This window comes from Apostichopus japonicus, chromosome 3, assembly GCF_037975245.1.
Source record: "Apostichopus japonicus isolate 1M-3 chromosome 3, ASM3797524v1, whole genome shotgun sequence".
Taxonomy (NCBI): Eukaryota; Metazoa; Echinodermata; class Holothuroidea; order Aspidochirotida; family Stichopodidae; genus Apostichopus; species Apostichopus japonicus.
In genome coordinates this window covers 26,470,672-26,486,559 of record NC_092563.1, presented here as the reverse complement: position 1 = coordinate 26,486,559, position 15,888 = coordinate 26,470,672, and the positions used below count along the sequence as shown (strand labels likewise).

At 35.9% G+C, this 15,888-nt stretch overlaps 1 protein-coding gene across 3 annotated transcripts in view; it reads right to left on the bottom strand.

Moving 5' to 3' along the window:
* The window catches only part of LOC139965656 (protein fantom-like), a 33,373-nt gene that overhangs the window by 5,683 nt on the left and 11,802 nt on the right, over positions 1 to 15,888 (bottom strand). For 2 of the 3 annotated variants that reach the window (XM_071968260.1, XM_071968261.1), the window contains exons 11-30: positions 15,869 to 15,880; positions 14,198 to 14,303; positions 13,173 to 13,319; positions 12,604 to 12,677; positions 11,502 to 11,641; positions 10,391 to 10,548; positions 9,865 to 9,931; positions 8,928 to 9,148; positions 7,543 to 7,611; positions 6,659 to 6,736; positions 5,954 to 6,069; positions 5,019 to 5,218; positions 4,467 to 4,561; positions 3,972 to 4,140; positions 2,960 to 3,114; positions 2,492 to 2,617; positions 2,207 to 2,302; positions 1,710 to 1,922; positions 876 to 971; positions 134 to 289 (exon numbers count right to left, since the gene is read on the bottom strand). In XM_071968260.1, coding sequence (XP_071824361.1) covers positions 134 to 289; positions 876 to 971; positions 1,710 to 1,922; positions 2,207 to 2,302; positions 2,492 to 2,617; positions 2,960 to 3,114; positions 3,972 to 4,140; positions 4,467 to 4,561; positions 5,019 to 5,218; positions 5,954 to 6,069; positions 6,659 to 6,736; positions 7,543 to 7,611; positions 8,928 to 9,148; positions 9,865 to 9,931; positions 10,391 to 10,548; positions 11,502 to 11,641; positions 12,604 to 12,677; positions 13,173 to 13,319; positions 14,198 to 14,303; positions 15,869 to 15,880 — 2,494 coding nt within the window. The remainder of the gene's footprint in view (positions 1 to 133; positions 290 to 875; positions 972 to 1,709; positions 1,923 to 2,206; positions 2,303 to 2,491; positions 2,618 to 2,959; positions 3,115 to 3,971; positions 4,141 to 4,466; positions 4,562 to 5,018; positions 5,219 to 5,953; positions 6,070 to 6,658; positions 6,737 to 7,542; positions 7,612 to 8,927; positions 9,149 to 9,864; positions 9,932 to 10,390; positions 10,549 to 11,501; positions 11,642 to 12,603; positions 12,678 to 13,172; positions 13,320 to 14,197; positions 14,304 to 15,868; positions 15,881 to 15,888) is intronic. The other variant, XM_071968262.1, reaches the window with a different exon arrangement.

Sequence of the window (15,888 nt, the reverse complement as noted above, 5' to 3'; positions counted from 1 at the left end):
TATAGATTTATACATTCTTCATTGATATATACAGTCTCAGGTAGAGTCAGGAGGTGTCTGACAACAGAGTGAACATACAAAGCAATACAAAGAATAGATTGTTAGGAATTCCATGAAAGAGTAAACATAATACCTCATCCTCCTGGCCGCTGTCTCCGTCCTCAACATCATAGGTTCCCTGCGACTCATCCTCTGGGTTATCTTCTATACCGTTGGCTGACGTCCCCTCTTCCTCAACTTGGCTATTGCTGCTCTCATCGTCGTGACGACCAAATGGTACAGAAGGTTCCTTGTTTCGATTCAATCACACATAATAAAAAAATATTAAAATAAATCAAAAAGTCGTGATATGACTCGGGAATTAACTGTAACTGGCCTCTATAATATCTTGGTCGAGTGGAAGTGAACGTGGAGACAAGACCGATGGAGGCAAATATCTACAGTGACTACTAAAGGGAACAAACCAGATTGAAAATGCTGATCAATTTCTAGAAACTGAAATAAACCACAGAGCAGAATGTAGTATCAGCAGGGTTCTGGATGCTGAAGGCTTAGGAGGGGGGGGGGGGGAGGAGGTGGTGGGCGAAGGTAGGAGTGGGGATAGGAAGAAGAAAAAGAGTTGCAGTTTAAGTTTATGAACAAGACTGTTAATTTTAATGTTTTCGAATTTTTATTGACATATTTACAGTAACATTTTTAAGTTTCCATCCATAGCTCATTCCGATACTTTCTGTAAGTTATACTTCCTGTCAACGTATTTTCTTATTCCTCTTTATTAATTACATATCTATACTGGCATTAATAAATGAATAAATTGAAGGAAAACAACTTGCTGATTCATTCAAGAGCTTAAATATTTTGTGGAGACAACCTACCTCAGGAGGAACAGGAGAGCCTGAGACAGCCGGTACCTCATGCCTGGATGATGACTCAGATGTAACTTGAGCAGATGATGAACGGGGCTGACCAACCTGAGGGAATGGATAGAAACAGTTTATAAGGAGGAGAAGTAAAAAAAATAAAAGTAAAAACAAACAGAAATAAGTACATAATTCAGGGATGAGCCTGGGGTAAAAAAAATGTCACAGAACTTTGCAAAACTTGCGGTATAGGCTCCAGTTTGCATATGCTACAGTGTGTTAGGATAATAGTTTTTCCCGAGGTAGAAAAGATATCACGGATATTCCGCGAATTCGCGGAGAAGGCTCATGCCTGATAATTAATATCATTGGAGATTCTTGCTTTAGCAAATGATCCTAACTTAAAAGTCATAAACCTTAAAACCATAAAACTTAAAAGTCATAACCATAAACTTAAAAGTCATAAAAGTCATAAAGTCATAAGTCAAATGGAACATTTCGGTCAAACAGTAGTGTTACTTTCAGTCTACTAATACTCTAAGGGTACCATGTCAGAAACAATGATGGAGTCCATCTGTTGGCTCAGCTCAATGCTATTCCGTAATCTCCATAGTTACCAATAGAACTAAAAACAAAATGGCAATTTGGGTACAGTATGCAGAGTCTGTTACAGAAAATTTAAAGGATCGGCCATTTTGCAGCAGAGCATGCGTACTTTTGTTAGCAAAGTTTCACGATGACGAAAGAGCCAAATTTAATAATGCAGGAGAGGTGTTGGTTGGTTGGTCGGTCTAGCTTTGCTACGAGACTTGTACATTTTATGGAGACAATATATGGAAAACTATTAACCTCCGTTAGGTTTGTGGATTCTTTCCCTCCACCAGAGGTGATTCTTTGATGCTTGGTCTCTTCCTTCGGCGTTGACGTAGAAATGGGTGCAATCGGAGGTTTCTGATTGGTTACGACCTTCCTATGAGGGGTCCTCTCTTGGCCCTTTGAGGACACAATAGAAACCTGCTTGGCTCCAGAGGGTGTTGTTTTATGCCGTGAACCTGGTGCAGCCTGCCGACAAGAAAAGTGTGAGGTTCAAGTGAAAATATGCAAACAATTCTTTCAGAAAATGAGCAATATCTTGATCTTGCTTTCAGTTAAATATCACAAATTTAAAATTTCTTAGACAAACACTGTGGTCGTGGTGGATGATGTTGTTGTTTACTGTTGTTGTTTACATGCAAAGATTTCTGCAATATCTCACATCATAGATAATATGATAGTGATAATACCTGACGTGAAATCAAACACAAGGCTTGTAGACAATAGAAAAGCATTTATGATTTTTTGGTTACCTTCTTGGAACCTTCAGAGGTAACTCCTTGGGGAGCTATGTAAGTTCTCTGCCACTTCAGAAACACATCAATATTACCATTGGTCTCTCCAGAGCTCTACAGCGAGAAAAAGCGAACGAAGAAAGAAAAATAAAATGAAGAAAGAATAATGACACACTGAATGCATGTTAACACATGCCAGATGGTTAGTGTTTATAACAACATCCTACTACTCTACACTGTGTTTGATACAAGTCCATACCTGATAATGCAAACTTAACAAGAGAAATAGTTGTCCAGTTTTACCTTCTTTAGTTCAAACGTCCCCCTGATGGGTTTATCGTGGGCTAAACTTATAAGTGGTATTCTGGCAATGCCTAAATATGCAGCCTCTTCTGGGTCATTGTCGTCAAAGAGAAACACCTCCAAACTCTGGTAGATAATGCAAAAATTTATGAAAGTGAAATATAAGCAAACAAATGTAACCATACTATAAACAAAGTCCATCAACATTTCAGTCAGAGATGGTATAGAAATCTTGAGATGAAAACAAATTTAATTCCAGGTAAAATTGTTTTTTTCTTAAATTATGAAGCTAAAATGATTCATAATGCTCCAATCACCAAGGACTATTTTAATCATTAAATGTAAACATAACTAATATATTACCTATATATAGAGACTATAAGTGAGACAGATTTCAAAGGTAAGACAAGTGCTCAGACAGAACTTGCATTTCTTAGAGTAGGGGAAAACTTCCCCATTATAACAAACCTCTTTCCTGAGATATCTGTCGAGGTCTACAGTTACGGGTACAGGGTAGACCTGCATGTCATTGAACTCTGGGGAGTTACTACTGGTCACTATCGTGGTGTCGTGGTCATTACAATCAAAGAAACGGTAAACGGAATACGGATTGGGTTGTACACCTGCAAGGAGAAGTGTCATCATCAGGAACAATTGCACTACGTATTGATTGCTGGAACATGTACATACACATATTAATACATACAGTATAGTATGTATGTATGTACACATACTAAAACATACAGTATAGTATTGAATGTAGGTACACATACTGGTACATACAGTATAGTGTGTACATACACATACTCATACATACAGTATAGTTTGCATGTATGTGCACATACTAAAACATGAGTATAGTATGTATAAACACATACTAATACATACAGTATAGTATGCATGTACGTACACATACTAGTTCATACACTATAGTATATATGTATGTACACTTACTTATACATAGGGGCCTACAGTATAGTATGCATGCATGTACACAAACTAATCCATATAATATAGTATGTACACATACTTATATGTACAGGATAGTAAGTATGCACACATACTGATACACACAGTAAGTATGCATGGATGTACACATACTTATTCATACATTATAGTATGCACAATGTATGTACACATACTAATACACACAGTATAGTATATGTACATATACATATAGTATAGTATGCATCTATGTACACATACTAATTCATACAGTAAAGTATGTACTATGTATGTATACATACTGATACATACAGTATAGTATGTACACATATTTATACATACAGTGTAGTATGTATGAACAAATACTATACATACAGTAAAGTATGTATGTACACATACTTGTACATACAATACAGCATGTATGTACATATACTAAGACATACAATATAATTTGCATATATGTACACATACTAACACACTACTACACATACTTTGTCATTAATATAATTAAAGTCCTCATTGAAAAGTTTCTTACCTTCATTTCTGGCCTTCACATTATTACACCTGATGATCTTAATAACCAGTTCATTGACAGCTTCACCGGTGAACCCTGAAACGTCACTCTCTGATTGGTCAAGGGTTGCTAAGGCTTTCTGGGTAGCTCTTTGATTGGAAGACATGTAACCAAGGGCCTTCACCCTTTCCTATCAATGAAAATGAAATTCCGAGAGGTCAATGTCAGATTTTATACATCGACTGTTGAACTTTCATATGGCTTTGCTGCATGTTTTTAGTTCATCTTTCCTTTCTTTGGTGAGAGGAGGGGAGAGAAAACAATAGTAAATAATACGCTATTAGTGTTAGAGGTGACAAACATTGAAGAAACATGGGCCCACATCTTCTCCCTCTAACCCTCCACTAGAGTCAAGCTTGTTTGATTTCCATAGAAACAAAGCACACATCAATCTTGAGTATTTTCTCGTATTTTCAAAAAACAATTTCTGATGGCACCATAAATTGTTTTACTTACCCTGAATAGTCTCAAGGCTTGTTCCATCGGTACTCGCAGACGGACCCAGAATTCTAGAGTTCCAAAGTTGACACCGGTATGACTTGAAGCAACACCTGTCAGAGAAGACAAAACAAAATTTTATGATAAAAATTTATGATAAAAATAATTTGGTCTCTCAAAGCCTACCTAAAGAAATCGTAAAGAGAATCACAAATTCCGATGTGTTTTTAGTCCTACTCTTTCTCATCACAATTGTGTAATAATGCTTAGTAAAAAATCTTACATATTTTAAACATGTTATGGCTTTGACATGGGAACTTTAAACTTTTTCAATTGGTCACATGATACAACATATGCAGAATGAAATGCCACAAATTCAAAGAACTGACTTTCCACAGAGTAACACACTAGTCGTCTAGGATTTTTTTTTCAGGCCGTCATAAAATTCAACCGTTCAGTCATTCTTCAAGCATTCCCACAATTCCACATTCTATTTTAGAATTTAATTTTTTTAATCTCAATTTTTGTTTTAAATAATTTATTTTATTTTTCTACACCCTGTCCAGATACCTAGTAATGTGATGTTGCCTGTCACTCTTCCTTTGGGCTTATCCAAGAGATCTCTGAACTTCAGCTGACATGCTGCAATGGTCTTGAACTCGGTGCCGATCGCTTGGTGAAGTTCAAGGGTCGTGGTACCCTTCATGAGGTAATGGAGGAAGAAGTCATCCACGGTGACCTTATACTGAGACGTGAAGTTGAAGTGTGGCCTGTCAATGAAAAAAATTCAAAACTAATTCTTACATTATCATAATTCCTTCAAAGAAATTACCTTATTTATGTTTAAACATTGACTACAATTTAATCTATTTTAGTATTTACTTACTTCTGAATTTGTTTCAGGCTATTGCGTTTTGGGCATTTTTTTTTTATGTATTCATTATATTTTAATTTCTTTTTTTTTTTAGTATCGTTTAATACGGGTGTTTCTTATATTTTACATTTTTTGCCTTGTTGGTTCTATATATTTAATATTTGGGTTTTTGTTACTATTTGTTTTTAGGTATTACATTTGTAAAGTGCTTTGAGCAGCTTTGCTGATTATGCGCTATATAATTATTACTTATTATTATTATTATTTACAATAGCTATGTAAAATGAATGATTACATCATTTTTCAGTAAATAATAAAATTTTAGTACAAAAGAAGAAGACAATAAAGAGCTGCAGGAGATGATAACAAAAGAAAGACTTAGTAAATACACACAGGTAATAAAAGTTATAAGCAACTGAGCTGAAAAAGGAAACAACTTTAGTTTAAATGTAACTCTAACTCAAAGATACAACATATCCCTGCTTCAAGGCTGCAATGTCTCTCCACACTCCAAACCCTCCCATTAAGTAAAGTGAGAACTAGAACAAAAATTGTCATACATGAATTAAACAAAGTTTTTGTTGTAGCTCCTTGGAAATTTCACCCAAGTTTACCCTGTTTATGAACTCACTGTTTGCCTTTCAGAACTGGAGTAGATTGTATCTCATGCTCAAAGAATTCATAGGTCACAAAGGTCGTTGGCTCGTTGTCATTTAAGATTCTCAATGCCTCTGGAGTATATGTGACCTGTCGAGAAAGAAGTGACGAAAACTGAGAACGAAAGGATCTCCTAGAATACAGGTGGATTGTCAAAGCAGAGAACAAAGTCCCTTCAAAAATGTCACATCTTCCTACGGTCAAGAATTTCCCAGGATGCACTTTGATATAAAGATACTGTTATGCAACAACTTCACGATTTAAATTTTGTATTTAGTCAGACAGAGACAAATGAGATGGGGCTGGGGGTTGGCTGGAGATGTGGGGCAGAACTGATGCGTGAGAGTCAAAGACAAATGAGATGGGGCTGGGGGTTGGCTGGAGATGTGGGACAGAACTGATTTGTGAGAGTCAGAGACAAATAAGATGGGGCTGGGGGGATGCATGAGAGTGAAGAGCAACGGGTCAAATAACCTGCTCCATCTGTGTATGTGACACAGACTTTTAAGAAATGTTTCAGGCAATAACTACCACCCCCCCCCCACTCTCTCAGCCAACACCTTCATTTGCACAAATTGTACACATTACTGCTAAAAATGATAAAAACATGATATTTCTGTGTGAATCAGCTTCGAAGTGAAGACTCAACTGAGATTCCTCCCCGGTCGTTTACTCTTACCGTTCCGATGTGGAGCTCGACAAGATTTTGTCCTCTCTCGAGTTTAACAGTTTCATCAATTTCGTCGACAACCTCATCCTGTAGAAACCAAAAATTGTAATCTAATTGAGAACTTTTTGAAAAATATTTTTTTTGGCATATTACTTCATTTCATGTGAAGCTAAGGTTCTGATAAAAACCAATCAAAATAAGCTACTAGTAGACATCTCCTGCCCATAAGAGTATCATATAAATTTAACTGTGCAGATTAGTAAATCACCAAATTTGTAATACTTCCAATATGTGGTAATATTTTAGCACTACCATATAATCATTGTTTTTTATGTTTTCTTAATATAAAAGACTAAAGTAGAAAAAACAACATAAAGTAATGTTCCATTTGCTCGTGAATCAGGAAATGAAATTTACTTATTAAATGCAATGATGAAAAAAAATGAATTGAATGTACAAGAAATATAACCAAGGCAGCAGAACCTTTTACTTTATATATATCAAACTTTACTGAATATAAATTCAGCTCAGACAGTTCCAAACTGTTGGCAGGTCTGACAAGAGGGGGTTGGTTAGGGTTATACAGCACCAGGTCCTGGGGTCAATTTAGGGGGTCCCGGAAAATATGGTACAAAGTTTAGTTTGTTATCACTTTCATCATATAATTACATACAAAATTTAAGATAGCAAAAAGGCTTGTGACACCTTTGGCTGTTAGTCACATCAATATTAAAATATCACAATTAAAAATCTCTGTTATCTAATTGAAATGTAAGGTCACTTGATTGGTAAAGGCTCCTTTTTCAAAATTGACTTCATCTACAACACTGCAGATGACTATGTCACTCTCATCTCTAACTAGACAGCCAGCCTCTTTAAGTTTTTAAACTCACCTCGGAAGGTTCAATTAACTTGTACTGCTTGGTACCATAGGCTACATCTCTCAGCTGGTTCTCCAATTTCTACAAATGAGGGAACCAAACTTATTTTTTTTTAAAAAGATTCAGTCAAGAATGGTCAAATTATAGAATACCACAGGATAGAATACTGTATAAAATGAATATTTATTATCCTTTATCATCATAGTTATCATTTTTCATTCCCTCTGGTGAGAAGGGGGAGGGGATGGGGAAGGGGGAGGGTCATGTACAAAAGAATGTTTATGAGTAGCTACCACAAATAGCAGGGAACCTTATCATATTATTACTATTTCATATTTACATGTTATAGGGAAAATTGCATAGTTTAATAGTTCTTCGATAGCAGATAAACCCTTACGACCTTTCACCTTGCTTTGACATTTCCAGGTTGGCACTGAATTTATTCTCTCCAAATTCAGGTACTTTCAAAAACTGCATCAGAATTTTCGAGAACATATGTTAAGATGTTTGAAATCTGGAGGGTCTGATTTCCAACAGCTGAGAGTACTTCTGTAGTGTCATGTAAATGGGCGATATCTTAGAAGACATCTGGTCTGAGTATTAGGACCTCAGGTAACACGTGTCGGGAGGTTTTACTATAAACACCTTAATTCTTGCTGCTCTTATATATATAGCAACATGGTCTTAGGACCTCAGATTACTTAGGATGTGAGGTCTTTACTCTAAATACCTTAATTCTTGCTGCTCTTTCATATAGCAACGTGGTTTTAGGACCTCAGATTACTTAGGTCATGAGGTCTTTACTCTAAATATCTCAATTCTTGCTGCTCTTTTATATATAGCAACATGGTCTTAGGACCTCAGATTACTTAGGTTGTGAGGTCTTTACTCTAAATACCTTAATTCTTGCTGCTCTTTCATATAGCAACGTGGTTTTAGGACCTCAGATTACTTAGGTCATGAGGTCTTTACTCTAAATACCTCAATTCTTGCTGCTCTTTTATATAGCAACATGGTCTTAGGGCCTCATATAACTTAAATCATGAGGTTTTACTATAAATATCTCAATTCTTGCTGCTCTTTTATATATAGCAACATGGTCTTAGGACCTCAGATTACTTAGGTTGTGAGGTCTTTACTCTAAATACCTTAATTCTTGCTGCTCTTTCATATAGCAACGTGGTTTTAGGACCTCAGATTACTTAGGTCATGAGGTCTTTACTCTAAATACCTTAATTCATGCTGCTCTTTTATATATAGCAACATAGTTTTAGGACCTCAGATTACTTAGGTTGTGTGGTACTCTAAAAATCTTAATTCTTGTGGCTCTTTTATATAGAGCAACATGGTCTAAGGACCTCAGATAACTTAGGTCGTGAGGTCTTTACTCTAAATACCTTAATTCTTGCTGCTCTGATATCCAACAGCTGAGCATACTCCTGTAGTTTGGTTTCATACTCTGTTTGGTACTCCTCCATCCTCCTGGAAGACTCCTCAACCTCTTGTTGGTAATCTTTGTTGATCTTATACTGCAACAGCAGCATATTCCTCGTCTTCTCCAACTCGTTCGCTGTCTCCGCGTGGTCTGCCTGCAATTGGCCTAGTTGTAATTTCAGATCTAAAGAGAAATGACAAAAATAAGAAAATATATATAATAAAAAAATATATAAAAAAATTATAAAAAAACAGAATGGGCAATTTTGCAAAAAATACCTTCACTAACTTTCATCATAACATGTGCAACAGCCTTCAGTCACTTACAGACATGTCAATTCTCTCGCATGTCTAAAACATTCTCTCTTTACTATATAATCGTAAATCACCATTATTATGATTAATCATTGTAAATATAACATATGCACATATTAACAATGACTTCACATCACATCACTTCATCTCTGGCCAAATATTGCAAACTTTTGAATTTAAACAAATGTACAGATATTTTATAATATTTAATAAATGAACTGGATAGCCAAATATTTAATCCACCTTTCCACAACTATTGAAATTTTGTGAATGAGCAGAAAATAAGAAGAATAAAGCGGACATTCTGTGCATGAAATATAGAACCAAACCTGAAGAAATTCACGTCATATTTATACAAAAGAGTAATAATAATTTCAAAGAATAAATTTAAAAAAATACTTTCACAACATATCTTAGTGATTAGGTAACAATGAGAGTACCATTCTGTAAACTTAATCAACTACATTGATAATATGTAAGTGAAAATACCATGTAAAGTCCACTGCTACAGTTTCACAATACAGTAAGACTCTCTGTACAAGCTTGAATTCATAAATAAGGCTTTAAACTTTATTAATTTATTACCTTTATTGACCTCCTCCTCCACTCGCTCCAGAAAGTCCAAATTTTCAACTCCTTTATCTCTTCTTTTCTATAAAGAGAACAGCAAACAACAAACAATGAAACTTAAAATAATTTGTTGTTATTTGGGGGGGTGGGGAAGGGGTGGGGTCCTGATGGAAGAAGCAAGCAGCTCTCTTTGATTAGTAAAAGTCAAGGAAAGTATAAAGATGTAACTATCCACAATGAATCCTGATTCTTCTACATATCTCACAAATCCACATCTGTCATTAATCCTTTTAAACATTTTAGTAAAGTATTGGTATTAGGTATTGGGTATTGGTATTTAGTATATCACTTTCTCTTCACCTCTATAAATTAGAATAGACATTGCATATTTAATAAGCTCATCGCTAGCATAGTAACAAATATATTGTAATTATTTTTTGTAATAATGACTGATTTTGAAGGATCTGTTACCTAAGCACTCCTTTACAAGTTAAGTGCCTCCTCTACAGTTTATTTATAAACTAGGTGACTGTTTGCTTACCTTTACAAGTATGAGTGCCTCCTCTAATTCTTGCCAGTCTAGAGCTGATTCCTTCGTGAAGAATTTCATCTTTTCCTGGAGTTCCTCTAACTGTTGGCGGACCTGATAATATTTGACCTGAAGTTCTCGATTCTCTTTCTGCATCTTCTCATATTCATCTGATTAGAGGGAGAGAGAGAGAGGTGGGTGGAGAGAGAAAAGTACTAACATGATGAAACCAGTTGGATAAATATCATTTTCTAAAGCTAAGAGAGAGAAGAACTGTTTATCACACAGCTTATCTACTGTGTCCGTAGTCTGTTTCCATCTCAATTAGCCTCTGAAGAAGATCCAATTAGGATGTCAGGCCTTCTAACTTTCCCTGATTTCAAAAAATGATGTAATTACATTTTACTTCTCTCTAGAGATAGTCTAGTAGCAAATGCAGCAATGGGTGTTAATGCTACAAACCGTTTCTTTCGGCTCCAAAGGCTGCCGTAAGCAAGTAATTACCCTTCACAGTTAACTCATCTTAGTTGATTCTTAAATTGCAAAGTAAAATAGGTCCAGGTATGTCTGCTATGAAAGTGTTGTAAGCCTCCATTTTTATCATGGCCTAACAGACTTTCACAAGGTTTTATGCACATATTGTGACATTAATGCAGCACACTACCTAAACAGGTTCTCTCAACATGTTGTGGCAAGACAGGAGATGCAACCTGCTGTAAACAAAGCAAAAATAAGGAGCTCAAAAACTGAACTGAAAAATACCAAACTTTTTGGAGAATTCTTTTCATACACAATTGACCACACACTAGCACAATCACATGTCCAGTCCTATAACAGCTGACTTGTTTATCCATATGGGAGGTCTTAACCACTTCTTAGCTTTCTCAATCATAATTTTAGCATGGACAGGTTTATGCTCTGTTCCTTTGCTCAGACAAAAATTCCTTCCTATGAATCCTCCTTTTTGGTAGGAATCTATGACTATGGGGTAAGATATTAAACATGTTTGATAAGATGGATACCCCAAAAAAAGGTTTAGTTTGGCTTTACAAATGGAGAACAATAGTAGTCTTGACAGGAAAAGCACAGCCTAGCTTATTATCACCATGGGAGCCAATATTACCTCGTTCTTCATTCAGTTTATCAAGAAGTGAATTTTTATCGTTAAGATCTCCCTTCAGAGTCGCTTCTAGTTGAGCTATCTGTAATTTGAGCTGCTTCTCATTGGCTCTGTACTGTCGCTCCCTCTCAGCATCAAATGCACTGAGAAAAAAAAAGACAACAAAAAAGATAAAAACATCTCTCGAAACATTTCACAAGGTTGTCACAAGATAAAGTGGTGTGACCTGTTGTCAGTAATGGATATTCAAGAAATCTGTATGCTTGTTGATGCATAACCAACTTTTTCTTCAGTTCGACTTAATTTATAAAGGTTTAGCATTTCACATGGCTTAAGAGCTGTCCATATCGACATTTAAAGGTACAACATTTCTTTTCCCACAATGTGCTCAGAGCATTTACAAGATGTATATATCTGGCTAATTACTGACTAGTAATAGACAATGTATTCCAACCTGTTTAAATAGTCTGATGATACTCCTTAAGTGTATTTGAATAACTGCAGCCTACCAATTACTGTCCCCATCCCATTATTGAGGCTTTAGCAGTAATGTGTATAAAGTTGGATTATTGCAGACACCTAACGGTGGTTCCCCATCCCGTTTCTCAGGTTGTAACTTTCATATCCCTTTGACTAACTGCAGCATATCAATTAAGTTCTCATCCCACTAGCAAGGCTGTGCTTCTAGGATTTATTCTTTCATCACCTATTGAGGTAATGGCAACTAGCATGTTGATAGCAACTAAACAGATTAGTATCTTCCCCCCACCCCCACCCCACCCCCCCCAAAAAAAAGGACAAGGTTGCAAACCTTTCAAGACACAAAACATGCTGTATTTTACACTTTTTTTACACTCACAAATTTGATACTAAGCTATTACATTTTGCGATGATAGAGGTAGAACTTTACAAGCCTGCATGGACCTTACTGATTCTGACCAATTTTGAACCTATGGCCTAACTCACCAATCTCATGTCATTGGCAAACCTAAACACGCAAATCGATCTACAAAAGAATAAACTGACTAATTCTCCAAATACAATATAGCATTGATGAATTTCAACAACATTCAACAAAGTTTCCTTTAGGTACTCTTAGTCTTACCTATTAAGAAGTTTTTCATTTGCCTCTCGAAGTATTTCTTTCTCCTTTTCCAAATCGTGTATCCTGTCATTAAGCTGAAACAATAGAAAGGCTATACTTGATGAATTTTCTAGATGCCCCTCATCTTCTTTCCCCACCCTCCTCCCCTTCCACTACAGGAGACTGATGGATCCCATGGCAGTAAGACATTTGCGATCATGGCATTTGCATCTAGCAGTAAAATATTCAATGGAGTCTCTCTAGTCTGACTGGTTGAAGTTGGAAAATAATGGCAAAATCAAATACAAATACACTACAACTACACCCTGCTTGAAGGACACTAGGATAACTTGAAGCAACAAAAAAGCAAATCAAGGGCCCCAGCTAAAATTAATGGCCAATATGGCAACTTTATTTCTCTCTGGGTATCACACTCACAACCAAACCAGATTTGAAGTCCTGAATATTAGAAAACTTGATAAATCTGTGAATCGACTGAATGAACACAACTTCACTTTCGGCAAGGTCAGCTTTAATTTCAAACAGCTGAATGAATTTGGAATTAACAAAGCTCTGCCGAATACACATACCTCTTGGACGGTTCTATGTAGGGTGGTTGATTGCTTCAGCTCACCGGTCAGAGAGAACACCTTACCCTGTTCCTCGTGAAGCTGTTTGTTCAACTCTTCCATTTCAGCTAAAACTGCATCATGGCTTGTTTTCACCGTATTCAGATTCTGATGAAAGTATTAATTAAACTTTGAAAATTAGGTCACCACAAAGATGTAGCATGAGGTAAATGACAAAATCATGGACAGAATTTCTCTTCAAGGATCTGCTCAAAATAATAATATGTAAGTTAATACATGGTGCAGTACTCCAAAAAGTCGCATAGCAGTAGTAGTAAGTTGAGTCTCGTCTATCCGACATGCTCAGTGATTAACCTCCACCACGTATCACCATCTTGCGCAAGGTTTATTGCTTCCTCGAAACTGTTAATGTTAACGTCCTTTAATTGCGACTTTATATTTCCAAGCAAGGTAGTCACGGGCCCTCCTACTGGTTTAGCAGTATGTCTCAATGCTTCTCTTAAAGCAACCTTTGCTGGAGCGTCCTCCTGGAGTCTTGCTACATGAACGAAAAATCTCAATCTTCTATGTGCGACTATGGATGACCAAGGTATTTGGTTGGTTTCATTGAAGAGCTCATCGTTTGATAACCAATTGTTATTGGTCCATCTAATATTGAAAATATTACGAAGTAGTCTCCTTTGAAAAGTGTCAAGTTTGCGATCAATTCTGCACTCGCATAGTACTCAATTACTCTAACGCAAGTGCTCTAGTCATGTGTTAAAGTGGTATAAGTACTCAAAAACAATTATCATCATTCACTGCTGATACAAACAAGCTAACCTAATGGATGTTGCAAAACTCAGAATGAAAACCTTCAGCTTGTTCTCAAGTGTGCTTGTCCACTACAAGCAATTTATTCATTTTGTTTAAGCCCTACATTATGAGCTAGCTGGATGTGCTTTCCCTGTGGGTTACTCGTTGGTAGAAATCCCTGCCGTAGTGACACACCGCAGAGATAAATCTTGACTGATATATTAACTAACCTCTTCTAACGCTGCGCACTGAGCCTCGAGTGCGGTCATCTTTGAGGTCTTCTCCTGCAACTCTCTCTGTAACCGAATCATGTCTACATTTTCTTGTATGTTGCTCCTGAAAAGTTATGATACATTCCAATTACAAAGATAAATCAATAAAATGGACGCAACTCGGATAAAGTCTTTCTTTGGCACTGAGATTTAAGAGACACCGACCGAGAAAACGAACATTTCCAAATTTGTTATCACTTAAAAATATCAGGTTAGCGATCATGAACAAGGTTGCTTGTCCTTAAAACACCTACAGACCCACCCATTAGACATGTATTTTTCTTGACTGTGATAATTCATGCGAACGAACAAAATTAGCCACAGACAACCACATCTTTTTCGGTACTGTTTTATGGTCACATGGATTATTTCAAATAAATATCAAGTGATATGGTTTGTCACTACTACTGGGAAATAATTATTTTAAGGAGTTCAAAGATCATTACAAGGGATGTGTGTTGTATGACAAGTTTCTCATATCAGAAATGTATATCTTAGTACTCCATGTACATACTGTATTTTATGAATAAGTTAATTTCAAAACTTCTTCAAAAAATGAGAGGTAATGAAACACTCAAAGGGCAAATAATCAGAACAGAAACAATTTCAAAACATGCTTGGAAAACAATGCAAACCATTAGTAGAGGCCAAACTAGTTCTAAACTTTATATTGATACTTGAATTCGAATTAATCAAATTAATCACAGAGGATTAAAATGTAAGAATGTAAAAGCAGCATACAGTACATCACTTCATCAATAATCAAACAACAAAACAAAGAAAGGAGGAGGTTTCTGTTTCAAATGCAATCAGTCAACTAGGAAATCCAGTAAAATAAATTTCATAAAGCAAGATTTGTCTTAGATTCCAGTTCAATGAAATGAAATTGGAGAAATTCAAAATCGTTGATGATTAAAATACAATTTATGACAAATACCAAAACACAAATACAGATTCTTCTCCCTGACCAGGACGAGAAGTTGAATACTTTGAGCTAGCAACTATTAGCCCACATTATATCCATAAACTTTGCATTGGTAAAGTATGTGCTCCATCTAATTTTGAGCGAATTGTATTTTGCTCCATTGGAAATGTGTTTTTTTCCCCCAGTGATATATGGAATCTTTTTACTTATGGTGAATTTTCAACGGGATTAAAAATAAAAAGAATATTGTTATATGACAGCTTTGGACTTTCTGTTTTCTCAGTAGGAAACAGATTAATTTTTGCTGTAAAGATGTTAGTACCCAGATCTAGAGTGTATCTGGAAGAACAGCAGGTAGAACAAAAGTAAACATTTTTATATCGAAGTGGATATATAGCCGTCAGACGGTTCCCAATTCCAGTTTACTATTTAGCCGCCACTTCCGTCTGACATGTGCAGTTATCAATTTTCCGAATTTTTTTATTTATTTTATTTGATTTTTTTTCATATTTTTTTCATTTTTTTTTTCTTTTTAATTTTTTTTGCATTATTTTTTTATTTTTTTTTTTGGTATGTTTTAAAGTGACGGCTAAATAGTAAACTGGAATCGGGAACCGTCTGACGGCTATATATCCACTGCCTTTTTAAATATGTGCAAGCAGAGAGGATAGGAGAGGTGCAGAAATAAGAAGCAGTTTACTTACTTTGCACTATACCTGCAACA